General features: G+C 37.1%; 1 protein-coding gene across 6 annotated transcripts in view; it reads left to right on the top strand.

Annotated features, from left to right (window-relative positions):
* The window catches only part of RGS12 (regulator of G protein signaling 12), an 89,816-nt gene that overhangs the window by 55,869 nt on the left and 19,648 nt on the right, over window positions 1-14,299 (top strand). For all 6 annotated transcript variants that reach the window (XM_082050709.1, XM_082050708.1, XM_082050706.1 and 3 more), the window contains exons 7-12: window positions 421-564; window positions 5,189-5,368; window positions 6,800-6,953; window positions 8,186-8,262; window positions 10,471-10,671; window positions 11,587-11,660. In XM_082050709.1, coding sequence (XP_081906835.1) covers window positions 421-564; window positions 5,189-5,368; window positions 6,800-6,953; window positions 8,186-8,262; window positions 10,471-10,671; window positions 11,587-11,660 — 830 coding nt within the window. The remainder of the gene's footprint in view (window positions 1-420; window positions 565-5,188; window positions 5,369-6,799; window positions 6,954-8,185; window positions 8,263-10,470; window positions 10,672-11,586; window positions 11,661-14,299) is intronic.

Here is a 14,299-nt window from a genome sequence, read left to right as displayed (position 1 = left end):
AAGTTTTTGACAGTAAATATATGTTTACCTTTTTCTGACTTCTAGAAATTGAAGCGTAGAGGATTTATTTAAGTAGTAAATGTTACATAAAGGTCTGAAATCTGAAAAAATCTATTCTCTTTCATAAGACAGTATCTGGTGTGCTTCACCTTCTTTATTTTTATAGTTTGGTTATTTTAAGTTTTATTCTGATGGCAACTTTTACTACTTAAGTAATATCTGATGAATATTTTTATTTTTAAAGGAAAAACCCTATTTATATGCTAAAACTAAAAAAAAGCTATTAAATGAAAAATACTTGTATATTAAGGAGACTGGAGTGGCTGTATATTTTTGTGTGGAATATATTGATATATAAAAAATACATGTATAAAAATATGTTTGCAAAGCAAACATACATTTAGTCTTTCTTTTCTGTAGCTTTCTTACAGAGCTCGGGAGATCTTCAGCAAGTTCTTGTGTAGCAAAGCTACAACCCCAGTTAATATTGACAGCCAGGCACAGCTGGCGGATGATATTCTCAATTCTCCACATCCAGATATGTTCAAGGAACAGCAACTTCAGGTAACCACAAAAAATATGACTGTTGTACTATTTACGTCTGTTATCTTTTCATCTGAAGTGCTTTAAAATCCATAAAAGTAGTTTTACATGCTGCATGTTTCACTATACATAAAAAGACAAAGGTCAAGATCATATAGATTCTATTAGCAGAATAAAATGAGGCTGTATCATAGAATCCTGCTTGACTTTCTGTACATTTGCATCTGTGTGGAAAATCGACACTAATCAAAAAATAATCTGAAAAATACTACTATTGACGTGAAGGTTTAGTGCAAGTAAATAATGCCATGTGGTGCAACAGTATTGCATATGGTGTTTGCATATGGTTGCTTCTTCTTTTCTTTAGTGGACAATTGTGTACACAAATAGTGTCTAATTTTGGTTAAAGTAATTTGTAAAATATGTCTGTTGTTTTGAAGGAGTCCTTCCCTTGTGCTTTAATAGAACTGTCAAACAAAGAGCTTGTTAAAGCTGTTGGTGTCTGAAGACCTCTGAAGTGGATGCATTTTAAATAATTTTTGATGTTCAGAACAGAACAGTTATATAACAACAGGATACATTTCACATTTTCTGTAGAATTTAAATTTCTTCTTTTTTTCTCTTAAGTAATCTCTTTGGTAACTCCTACTCTAATAATTTATTAGTAGAAATAATTTTGAGAACGTGTTATTTAGACATCAAGGATATAGATTTAACCACATAAATGAAACAGGTCACAATCTTCATCTTAGTGCAGCATGAGATTGCATGATTTTGGGGCACAAGAGCAGGTGGGTGTAGTATCTTCCTCCATCTGCAAAGCAGAGATGGCAGGTAGGTCTATCTGCTGGTCTGGTAGCTTCTAATGTTACAACCCCTGCACCTACCAACGTGTGAGGCTTCTGTGGGAATTACCAGCCCTGATCTTCCCAGAGATTTTTTCCTGCATTGTGGCTTTGTAGAGGCTATGCCTGAATTCCTCTTCATCCTCTCCCAGTTGTTTGGTGGAGCAGAGGGTGTTCTAACAAATCTGGTGGCTGGGCTGGTGCAGGTTATTTTCCTTCTTTGAAAACACTGTGTCCTTAGGTCGGAGGGCTTATGAGGTGGGTGAAAATGCTGATTTGAAGTGCTGCTGTGGGTCTAATCCATGTGGCCCGTCTGGGCTTGACCTGCTTCTCTTGGATAATCAATGCCTGTGCAGTTCTTCTGTCAGATGTCCGGCCTGTTCCTCCCACTGAAAAATTAGTTGAAGTGCGATGAGAGTTACTGCGGCCAGAGTAAGCGGCCCCGGAGCTGGGTGTGCCAGCCGAGGTACTCACGATGTGTTGCCGGGCTGAGGTCAGTGCCGGGAAATGATCTGCCTTGATGGCCCTTCAGATCTTGGTTGCACCAATTGGTGGTTCTGCAGTAGGTCAGTTTGTGGTTTGATGGTTTGATGAGGTTTGATGACCTCAGGAACACAAGGCTGTAGGTATGTGTAGTTATTGCAACACACCCATAGACTTTCAATGTTCAGCTTATGTTGCTGTTACCATCTTAATAATGCAAAGGCTCTGGATTTGTGGTCTTTCATGAGATTTTTTAGATTTCAGCACTGAGCATAGAGTGCAAGGGTGCTGACCTGTGCTGGTCATCAATTAACTGTTACATGATGCTGAGGAATGGGAGCGTGTATGTGTAAAGTTCAAATAATGCTTTTATAAGCTATGTTTCCTTTTTAATTTGTAAGAAGAAGTAGCATCTGCTAGATTTTTCCAAATAAGCAGAACTCATTAATGTGCAAATTAATATGATAATAATGCTAAAAATAGGAAATTGAGTCTGTAGTGTGGGCTAGCGACATAGTAGGGCAGATGATGATCAGCTCAAGGTAAATTTGTTAAGCTGTCATCACTCTGTCCAGCAAAGTTAAAAGATCAGAACGTTTTTGCTGTATTAAATATAGTAAGTTTGCAGACTTCATCTCTTGAATAACTCCCCTTGTGTCTCTTAGTTCTCTGCAATATTTTCTTTTAATCTTCCTACCTAGCACAGAATAACAATTTCATCTTCTTTTGGTGCTAGATTCTGTGACAGGAGGCAAATCTGAAAAGCTTCATTTTTCATCCTGAAACTGTATTAAATTTAAGTTATTAGTGTTAGCTGTGCTGTAGAATCATACCTTAGATTTCAGGGGCACAAATTGCATTTAGCTTAAAATATTGTGATTTGTTGAGGAGTGTAACCTCCGTAAGTTTCATTTTCTTAAAAAACTCAAGGACAGGTGAAGCTTTTTGTATTTTTCATTTAGCTTGGTTTTTGCATCTATGTTGGTGTTTGCAGACTGTATTTACCATTTTCCCCAATAACCTTGTGTCAGCAGTGTATTTGTGAGTCCTTGAGACTGAGGGGTTTTGCTTTCTTGCAATTGGTCCTCCATATTTTATGCTGTTTTGGCAATACGCCGCAGTACTATTCTCTGAGTTCAACAGAACTTGAGAAATGTTTCAAAGCTATGTACGTTGTGTACACTAAATAATTCACTGAGCCTTGGCCTGAAGACTGTGTGTGCTCCAAAACTAGTTGCCTTTTTGAATTTTGCCAGTGTACCTAACTGTGGTAAGAGAAGGATTGTATTTTTCATTCATAGCATGAGAGATTCCCCTTAGTGAGCAGTTTTACAAGTAGGAAGAGTCACTGACACTGGCTTGTCTGTGGCACTGCATTGAGGGCACCTTAGTCTTTGTGTTGAGCTATTTCAGCCTGCTAAGCTGGCAAAAGTAACCCTACAAAAGTATTTTTTCCGTAGCTTACCATGTGGAAAAGTTTGTTATGGGGCTCAAGAAACATGGCAGGTAGCCCCAAAGAGGGCATGGGAATGTATGGGGGAAGGGCAATAATGTGGAAGTCAGCATTCAGTTTGAATTATGTTTTTGTGAGGCTGCAGCATCTTGCCGATTGCCAGAAAAGCTTTGGGCTAATGCTTGTGGAGAAGAATGTCTTTGCGCAGTCTGAAAAATGATTTTATTCAATATATTCATCAATGACTTGGATGAGGGAATAGAGTGCACTATCAGCAAGTTTGCTGATGACACCAAGCTGGGAGGAGTGGCTGACACACCAGAGGCTGTGCTGCCATCCAGAGACCTGGACAGGCTGGAGAGTTGGGCAGCGAAAAATTTAATGAAATATAACAAGGCCAAGTGTGGAGTCTTGCATCTTGGTAGGAACCACCCCAGGTTCCAGTATAAGCTGGGGAACAACCTATTAGAGAGCAGTGTAGGGGAAGGGGACCTGGGGGTCCTGGTGGACAGCGGGATGACCATGAGCCAGCACTGTGCCCTTGTGGCCAGGAAGGCCAATGGCATCCTGGGGTGTATTAGAAGGGGGATGGTTAATAGGTCCAGAGAGGCTCTCCTTCCCCTCTACTCTGCCCTGGTGAGACCACATCTGGAATAATGTGTACATTTCTGGGCCCCTCAGTTCAAGAAGGACAGGGAACTGCTGGAGAGAGTCCAGCGCAGGGCACGAAGATGATGAAGGGAGTGGAGCATCTCCCTTATGAAGAAAGGCTGAGGGATCTGGGTCACTTTAACTTGGAGAAGAGGAGACTGAGAGGTGACCTCATTAATGTTTATAAATATATAAAGGGTGAATGTCACGAGGATGGAGCCAGGCTCTTTTTAGTGACAACCAGTGGTAAGACAAGGGGTAATGGGTGTGAACTGGAACTCAAGAGGTTCCACTTAAATTTGAGAAGAAGCTTCTTCTCAGTGAGGGTAACAGACACTGGAACAGGTTGCCCAGAGAGGTTGTGGAGTCTCCTACTCTGGAGACATTCAAACCCGCCTGGACACCTTCCTGTGTAACCTCATCTGGGTGTTCCTGCTCTGGCAGGGGGATTGGACTGGATGAGCTTTTGAGGTCCCTTCCAATCCAATCCCTAACATTCTGTGATTCTGTGATTCCACCTGCCACTGGGCCACTGATGAACTTCCCTGGAGACTCTTGGAAATACCAGAACCAGTTGGGTGGCGCATACTGTTTTTTGCTTGTAGGGAATTTGTCATGTCCAAAGAAGGATGGCAATCATAATGTTTTTTCAGATATGCTTGTTTACAACTGCTTCAGCTTGAGCAATTAGGCATCATAATAATATTTAAATGTCCCTAACTGGAACATACTATTGCACGTTGCGATTATATCATATTCCTGAATTTTAGACCATGAACTATTTTTTGTTCACAGCTACCTTAAGACACACTTGTATAATATAATCCTGTCACATATAGTACTGATGTAATGATCTTTAAAAATATTTAATATGTTTAGCTTGCTATGCATTTCACATAGAATGTACAAAGGCATAAATGCCATAAAAACGGCTCTGAGAATGGCGTTGTCAAGACTCCATAGCATCTCAGCTTCTCATGAACTTTGCAAAATTGTAGCATATTTCTGAACCTTTGCTAAGGGAATAGATCAAATCATGTTTCACTTTAAATTGGTGGAGTGTATTTAACCAGGTCTAAACAAAGTCACGTCTACTGCTGTGTACAGGTTGATGTCCTAAATTTTGTAGGAGTTGTTTGTTGCAAAGTAGATGTATTTTCTCAATGTGTTATTTAAGCTTATATAACCATTATCCTTTGGATTTTTATTTCAGATATTTAACTTGATGAAGTTTGATAGCTATACTCGCTTTCTCAAATCCCCCCTTTACCAAGAATGCATCTTAGCTGAAGTAGAAGGTCGTCCTCTTCCTGATCCCCAGCGTGTTCCCAGCAGCCCCACTTCTAAACACAGTATCAGTTCAGAGAAGTCCAATATCTCAACACCGAAAAAGGTGACCTTTGCATTGTTGTTATCTGAAAACTATGTTCTTAAATAATGTTTTTCAAGATCAAGAATAATATATAAAAAACAATTTGAATGTTTGTTTGGTGGTGCTAGCAAATATAATTACAAAATCTTTACATACTCAGGAAAATACTTTTTTTCCTTTAAATCCATACCTTTCGATCAGATTTCTAGCTATTGACTTCCTGAATATAATTTTAAAACTTTGCTATTATTTACATGTATATGTGTACAAATAAAAAAATAATTATTTTAATGCATCAGTTCAGAAACTTATTTTGATTTAATATTGGAATTAATATGTGATATTTTAACCTTTGCTGAGAGCAGACATTTTATCAGAACTTATTGGAGAAGGCTTATCCTAATCTAACTCATTTTTGCAGAGGATAGTTTTTTAATTTCTTAAACTACTGACCTAAGATAATTCTGTGTAAAACAGATACCATTGCTTGAAAATAAGACCAGTATTCTTACCACTATTCTTACCGATCCCCTAACATTATTTAGAGTTTATTTTTAATTCATGTAGATAATAGCACCATAGTATTACATAACTGTATGGGTAAATTGTAACCTTGCATTTTTCATGTCAATCACTACACATTAGCCCAGGGGTGTCGAACTCATTTTCAGTGGGGGCTACATCGGCCTCACAGTTGCCTTCAAAGGGCCGAATGTAATTTTAGGACTGTTTAAATGTAGGAGCAGTTACATTTATAGAGTCCTAAAATTACATTTGGCCCTTGGAAGACAACCACAAGGCTGATGTGGCCCCCAGTGAGTTTGACACCCATGCTTTAGCCCATCTGCTATTACGTATTTTTATGACCAGGAGCCTTTTTACAGGTAGAATTTTAAGGAATATCATAATTATCTAACAAGAGTAGTAGCTTGTTAAAGCAAGTTTAGTTTTATATCAAATGTTCCTGATGTTTGTATTCTTCAGCACTAATAAATACTTTGATTATGCTTGTAAATGTTAAACAATACTTTGTCTTTAAATGCAGTTCATGTTCAAGCCTAGCCTAGGAAAAATATGTGAAATACAAAATGTAATTCTGTGATTGAAAAGCAAGGCAAATGGCCTTTCCACATTAATTTAGGCATTACCGGTGAGCTTTGGAGAGTTCTTTCACATTTGCAGGAGCTCTTTGTGGCTTGTTTCCAGCTACTGTTTTGTACTCCCTACCAAGTAGCACATTTCCATCTCTTTATTTTTATTTCCACTGTCTTTTTTTTTTTTTTTGACTGCTACTGAGAGGGATGCTGGCAAATACACTTGTGAGTGGGGTAAAGAAGGCAGCTAACCTGACCATCACACTTTCATTTTGGGAAGAAGTGTGGGAAGGTTTATTTTAGATAATGTACTTACAACTGTGATCCAGCCAATAACTTAGTTGTGTTTTGGTGACAGTTAAGTGGTAAATCAAAGTCAGGAAGATCTTTAAATGAAGAGTCAGGAGAGGAGGACACTGAGAAGAAAAAAAGGGGAACATTTTTCTCATGGTCAAGAAGTAAAAGTTTGGGAAAATCACAGAAGAGAAGGGAAAATGGTGATTATCCAAATGGTAAGTAGTCACATCCCACTTTGTTGCAAATTTTGTTTCAGCAATAGATGTGACAAATGTTATCATTTTTAGTTTGCATCTAAGCAGATCTTTGGCTATGGCAGAAGGAAGAGAACCTGTCAAGTCAGAAGCCATAGTGTAGTTAGTCTTGCTAGAAGTTTTATGGAAGGAGATGTACAATAAATAGATAAGAAGTATGAAAATATTTAAATTTGTTTTTCTTGACTTTTTTATTCAGCTTTCCGGTAGACTCTGCATTTCTGTGTGCTGGCAATTGCTTTTTCAAGCAGAGAGCTACTATTTTTATAGTAAGATAATTTCAACTCTTTACAGAGAAGTTCAGGAGCTTTACATAGAAGTAGTGCTATAGTTACAGCTATAAAAAGTTCCTCCATCTGCATTATCCTACTTTTCTTTCTTTTATTAGTACCACACAGGTATGTTCACTTTTGAGCACCTTCACTACCTGTTTCCACCTTTCCTGAGTAAAATGAAGAAAGAAGAGTCAGAGTTGTGAAAACCTTTGTAATCTGCTGTTTTATTATTATATTTAACTATTTTTAATAGTTTAAGGAAGAGTTCCCCTGTGAAAGCTCCTGCATGTGGCCTGTAGAGGAAGAGATGAAAGTTTTGCAGTAACTCAGTTGAGTTAAAAATAACAGAGAAATTCCATTGAAGCGCCAAATTTGGACCATATTGTTCATGTGGTTTCTTCTTCTCTATTTTCTAGTAAAGGCCCAAACCCACAAGATACCTTTGATCGTATGGATATTTTAAGTGTTTGCATTGTATTCCTGTGAAAAGACATCAGAGGCATTTGCAAAGATTATAGACTTAAACTTCTGAAAGTGACCAGTGATTGTCTTAGGTTTTAGTTTTCTGACACCATACTTGCACTTTTAGAAATATTTACCTCTCTTCAAAATATCTGAAGAGGTAGAATAACTTTAAAAATCATTATAAGAGTAAAAATAAAAAAAATTTAGATTTTCTTTCTAATATAAAAGCAAGTGGGGTTATTCAAGGGTTACTTAAACAAGAAAAACTCGACCAAATCTTGTTTTGGATTTTTGTGGTTCAGCGCACAGAACTATAAAGATCTGGTGTTTTTTTCCTTTAATGAAAAGAATATTTTTCCGACCAGAGGAGCTAATATTTGAAACAATTTTCTCTATTATAATAAATTATAAAAATAAGCCTTTTTGCTGATTGCTGATTCTTTCCACAAACAGATTCTATTCAGTCCAATGGATTATCATACCGACGGGAATCACAAGGCTCCATGTCATCAACTGCTAGTCTTGACTTGGTAATGGCTGGCTCTTAATAATGCAGTGAAAACAGTGAATTACTATCTTTTCAAGTAGTGTGAAGTAATTTGTTTGAAGTAATATTTTGAGAAAGAGTTTTTAGGTGATACTGTTAGAGGACAAGATGTAATATTAAGCAATTTTAGGATACTAGAAATGTAATGGAGGTTGTGTTTATCTATTTTGTCTTCATGACAGAAAGATATCATTTGCATTTTGTCTGTCAGGCACCAGTAAACTTCCAGAACAAAAGTTTGTCTTCCAAAGGGAGCCACTCTAGCTCTTTCTAAACAGCTTTTTCCACCTATCAGAGTTTTGATACTCTGTTCCAAACAATCACATGTTAAAGCTGTCCCTCTGCTTGACCTGTATGCAAGCTGTGTTAGACTTATTTCTTTGGTACCAGTGTCTGTTGTGCTTCTTTCCTCTCTATTTCTTTTAAAGTTGTGAATTTTTCATCTAGTTGTTACAACTTATCTCTCTTTTCTAAGATTTTAGAAGAAGAGTTAGGGAATTTCATTGCAAACCATTGATTTTTGTCATAGTGTGTAGGAAAGTACTCTGTAGCTCGAATCCTGTGTTCAGTTTTTGGCCTCTCATGACAAGAAAGACATTGAGGTGCTGGTGAGAGTTCAGAGAAAGGCAGTGAAGATGGTGAGGGGTCTGGAGCACAAGTGTGATGAGGAGCAGCTGAGGGAACTGGGGCTGTTCAGCCTGGAGAGAAGGAGGCTGAGGGGAGACCTGATCACTGTCTGCAACTGCCTGAAAGGAGGTTGTAGCATGGAGGGGGTTGTTCTCTTCTCCCAAGTAGCAAGTGATAGGACAAGAGGAAATGGCCTCAAATTGCACCAGGGAGGTTTAGATTGGATATTAGGATAAAATTCTTCACAGAAAGGGTTGTCAGGCATTGGAACAGGCTGCCAAGGGCAGTGGTGGAGTCACCATCCCTGGAGGGGTTTAAAAGGTGTTTAGACGCAGCACTTAGGGACATGGTTTAGTGGTGAACTTGGCAGTGTTAACAGTTGGACTTGATGATCTTAGAGATCTTTTCCAACCTAAACAATTCTCTGATTTATAATCAGTGAAGACACTGTGATTTCTAACCATCAAGTTCTACCTTTGCAGTGTAAATCTAATGAAATGCAAAATTGAAACTATTAATAGTAGAACATCATTGTAATACTTCATTTTAACTACATTGATGTGGAGGAAGAGTATATAAAAGGAAATTTTCACAAGTTCTTTTGTAGTCTTGATATCCCTCTAGCAGACTAGATTCTAGCAACTGTAATTTTGCCTGTGCTACAAATACTGATTAGGAAAGCGAGCAAGGCAACGTCATCTTTATTTCTGTTGCAGAAAAGTTTTAAGAAACAGAAAATGCAAAGCCTCCCTACATCAACAACCTCTCTTTTCTTTCCCCCTCCAACTGAGTGTCAGAAGGTTACTGTGATTTAGATGAGAAGCAACAAGTTAGAGAAGAGAAAAAGCACAATGAGTACCCTAATAAAAGACAGTATTTTTGTATTGTCCTTTTAAGTTCTAATTGAGCTCTTTGTTAAATGTTTAAAGAGAATTGTGATATTTTGTAGCAGTGTTGCTATTCTAGTGTTACTCTAGAATAAAGATTAATGCTGTGCCCTTTAGGCTTAGCCTTCTGTTCTCTTTAATAAAAAACCCCATGATCATTAAGTGACTTTTTTTTTTTTTGATTCTCTGTGGTGTATTTGTATGTGTAGTATTCAGATTATGCTGAAAGAAAAGGAAATTGTGTTTTGGGAACCTGATGTTTAAATGTGTTGCTCATCATTTAAATGTTGATTCATTATGTGCCAATGGTAATTCTGACATCATCAGGTCATTATTGAGTATAGACACATAACAATTTGGAAGCTAAATAAGTTTTTATTTACTTACACTTGTTGATTAGGAGTTTTGTTCTATAATTCGAGAATATTGTAACCTGTTTTATGCACTCACTTCATCTCTTCTTGAAATACATTTGGATTTTTGCAGTGCTGTTGCTTTTATCTAAACTGTTTTTTTCAGGTTTTAAAATTATCTGGTATTTGTGATATTTGGAAGGATTTCTAAACTGTAAAAATGGTAGATAGTGTGCTTCTTGGTTCAATTTGTACAGACTCTAAAAGTTTAGGCATGTTCTTACTTTCCCTGTTGGGCACTGACTTTTCTTTTCTCCTATCAAGTCGGAAACCTCAAGATTACCTGCATTTGTACCAGATAAAGAGAAATCTCCCAAATACTGCTGTATAAACCTTCCGGATGGTTCAACCAGCAAAATGGCTGTTAAATCCGGATTCTCTATCAAAGAGGTGCTATCTGGGCTCTGCGAGAAACATGGCATTAACATAGCTGCAGTGGACCTTTTTTTAGTTGGAGGTGATAAGGTATTGCATTTTCTTGTGCTTTCTTTAAAGCATTTTCATACTTATTTTACTAATAAGAAATCCTGTTCTATCAATAGTAATGCTTCTTTCTGGTTCTGCCTATAGCTTTACATTGGCAGTACTGTGGTTGTGGTATCTACATTACAGAAAGCAGAAGAGCTTATGACAAGGATTTCCTAATAATAAGTTAATTTGGATATCTAGTCCACATAGGTTGTCCAGGGAAATTATTAGCTTGTACTTAATTGAAAGTATCCAGAAAGAAAACAAATGTGTTGTAATAAATGGTACTTCATTAAAGCAAAGAAACATAATGACATTCAGGTCATCAAAATAGAAATAAGAAGAATTCATGCTAGTATTAAGGTACATGTTTTAACGTTGAGGAAAACTTCCAAGACAGCAGTCCATGCTGCTGGTGGGTGATGTCTCATATTCCAACAGAAGTATCTCCAAATCAAAGAGAAACTGTGGATGTGAAACATTTATTGCCCTGAATTTGTGCTTGTGATCAATCTAGATGTTTACAATGAGAAAAGTCAAAGAATGAGCATAGTTATGTGCCTGTTCTTGTAAATCTTTTAGTGACTGCTAACTTGCCATATATTCTAATGCGTCATTCTGTAATAATTTATTTAAGTTGAAGGACCTAGGCTTGTTTTAAAACACTGAGTTCCCGAGTACCTTCTAGCTCCAGTAGATTTTAAAGTTTGGTCCTTGTCTTACAACTGGCCAAAGTAAAAAAATACACTTTAATTGTGTTGCATATTGTAAATGAATATCTGCTGGAATGCATACAACCTATATTAATAATCTTCTAAGTTATCTGAATTTTTTTAACCGCTCAACTCCTAATTTTTACATATTTTAAAATTAATTTGCTCTCTTCTTTTGCTCCTGACATATGCTCTGTAGCCACTTGTGTTGCACCAAGACAGTAGCATCTTGGAGTCTCGGGACCTACGTTTAGAAAAACGCACTTTATTTCGGTAAGAGTCAAAAATACTGTCTTCCTCAGCATTTTACAGCCTGTTTTCCATTTTGTGTTTTGTAAGTGCACTGAAGTATGTTGTCAGTTACTTCTGTAGTAAAACAGTAGTTAATGCAGAAAAGAATTTGTCTGAATCCAGTAAAAAATCCAGTTAGCCATGCAATGTAACATCTTTGATTGTAATCCAGAATCTAGCAGCAGGGGATCTAAGGTTCCCATTCGTTGTACAGGCACCGCAGAAGAAATAGGCATTTATATCAAGCAAGGAGTCTCATGTGAAGAAGGAAGGTGACCTAATATTTGTAACTGAAGGTGACCTAATATTTGTAACTGAAAACGACTGACTTCCACATTTTACTTCTTAAAGTAGAAGTCCATTTTTACTTTAGATTGCAGTAACACTGAGGCAAGAGATACACATTTAGCATGGGGATGTCTCTGAGCTACACAAGTGCCTAAGTTAGATGTTCTACCTATGTGTAGGCACTGATATCCTAGAGATTTAGAGCCAGCTGCTTGGTGCTTGCTCTACAGGTAATGCTGAGAGTGGGGCACCTCCATAAGGTAATTCTGATGAGCGCAACCAGAGTAGGGATAAGTGAGAGAAATATGGGCCCACAGGAATGTTCCAAACTGCGTAGAGCAGCACCTGCTGAGTTTTAAATGCTGCAAGAGGGAGCTTTCTGGATTGCTGTCTTGGGTACAAGTGGGAATTTGATATTCGAGTTAGGGATATTTAAATATTATTCTGATGTCTAACTGCTCAAGCTGAAGCAGGTGTGAACAAGCATATAGGACAGATCTGCCAGCCCAGAGGGACCTTCCACATCAAGAAGAGATGTGTTTAGTAGGTTGAAGCAGCACAAGAATGAAATGGAAGTTGAACTGCAAGTCTCCTAGTCTCAATCCTAAATGCAACAATAAAAAAAATAAGCTTTTAAGAATAAATGGATATTTTTATTGAATACAGGTTCCCATACAGTTACATTTGTAATTATGTGCCTAACTGGCAGATTACAGTAAGACTATGAATTGTATAAATATAAATTCATCAGTTGTATAAATATAAATTCATCTGCATATAGATGTATAATCAATTGTATAAATATAAATTCACCTGCATATAGATTTTTAATCTTGAATCTTAAACAAGTCAGTGTTTTAATATTATTATTAATGTGGTTATAATATAATTCAATACATAATGTATTTAATATTATGTAATATTGTTTTATAGTATACAGTTTTTTTCAAAATAATCTATTTCTATTTTTTTCAAAACGCCAGAAAATATTTTATTGTTCCTAAATTCTAAAAATCCAAAGTTGCACTATGAAAACTCTTGAAATAGTTATTGCAGGAAAAAGTAATGAAGTAGAATGTGTTTGTGTTACATTATTGAGTTATGCTTTTGTCGCGGGTTTTGATTGCAGGGTGACAATCAAACCCTGGCAGGTGTATTGTTAACCTCCCCTCCCCCCCAGCCACCTTCCCCTTTTTTCCCCTCCCTTTCCCCCCTTCCCACTGCAGACAGGCAATCAGGAGGGAAAGAAGGATAGAGAGAGAAGAGCTGGAAAAATTAAAAATGTTTTACTAATGCTACTAATAAGAATAGAGAAAATAATACAAAATATACAAAACCAATCTTGAAAGTCCCAGCAGCTGCAGAGCTGGAACCCGAAGTCCTGGGTTGGACTCTGCAGCCAACCGGAGCTGGATTCAGTCTGTCACTAGGCCTCAGTTCGCAGGGACGACTACCAAGGTCCTCTCCTAATGCCGGCCATAAGGAAAAGGAACGAAAAAAGGGCCGAGATCCTTGTGATCTCCCACTTTCATATGAAGTATTCACATGCATGGAATGTTATACACAGTTGGTCAGTTTCTTGGTCACCTGTTTCTTGTTGCCCCTCTCGCGAGATGTGAATCTGTCCTTATCAATAACTTCGCATTCCATTGCTATGTTTACGAAAACGTGTATCTGATTCTCCAGGAAAATGCAGCTAATATGAAGCTTTAGCCGACAGGCAAATTCACTAAAAGAGAAACTTGTTTTTTAACAAAACCAGGACAGCTTTTGAAGTGAATAAAATTTGTCAGGCATTCTTCATTTTGGCTTTATATTAATTTTCTTTAGGAAGTAGGGCTAGTTTCTATTTGAGTACTTCAAATTAATGAATATGGTACAGCATATTCAATCTCAAAATTGAGATTGAGCAGTCTTTTATTAGGTGTGAGTTTGTTGAGTTTCCAAATTAAAAAGGAAATGTAAGTAGGCAGTACCATATGTTACTTGTGTGTTAATTAGAATGTAGAAGTGTTCTACTTTAATCCCTTCTGTGGGTAGACACTGTGTAAGCAAAAATATTCAAATATTTTGATTATTTTCAAACATAAGACAAAGACTATGTGGATGTATTTCGTTACCTGAATGTCTGCCACTTCTGTGTTGATTACCAGTTAATGATTAAAACTGATAATTTCTATTTAATAGCTGTTACCTTCTAAGAAAATATGAAAGTCCAAGTTTCAGTTATTCAGGATTCTTGTGAAAGGGAGAAGTCAATAAGACTATACATCTTGTATTTAAGTAATTTGTGTGAGAGGACAAAATGGGGTTTACATTTAATCATGACTGAC

The sequence above is a fragment of the Streptopelia decaocto genome (genome assembly GCF_964273445.1).
Source record: "Streptopelia decaocto genome assembly, chromosome: 4".
NCBI lineage: Eukaryota > Metazoa > Chordata > Aves > Columbiformes > Columbidae > Streptopelia > Streptopelia decaocto.
This window is presented reverse-complemented; position numbering and strand designations above follow the sequence as displayed.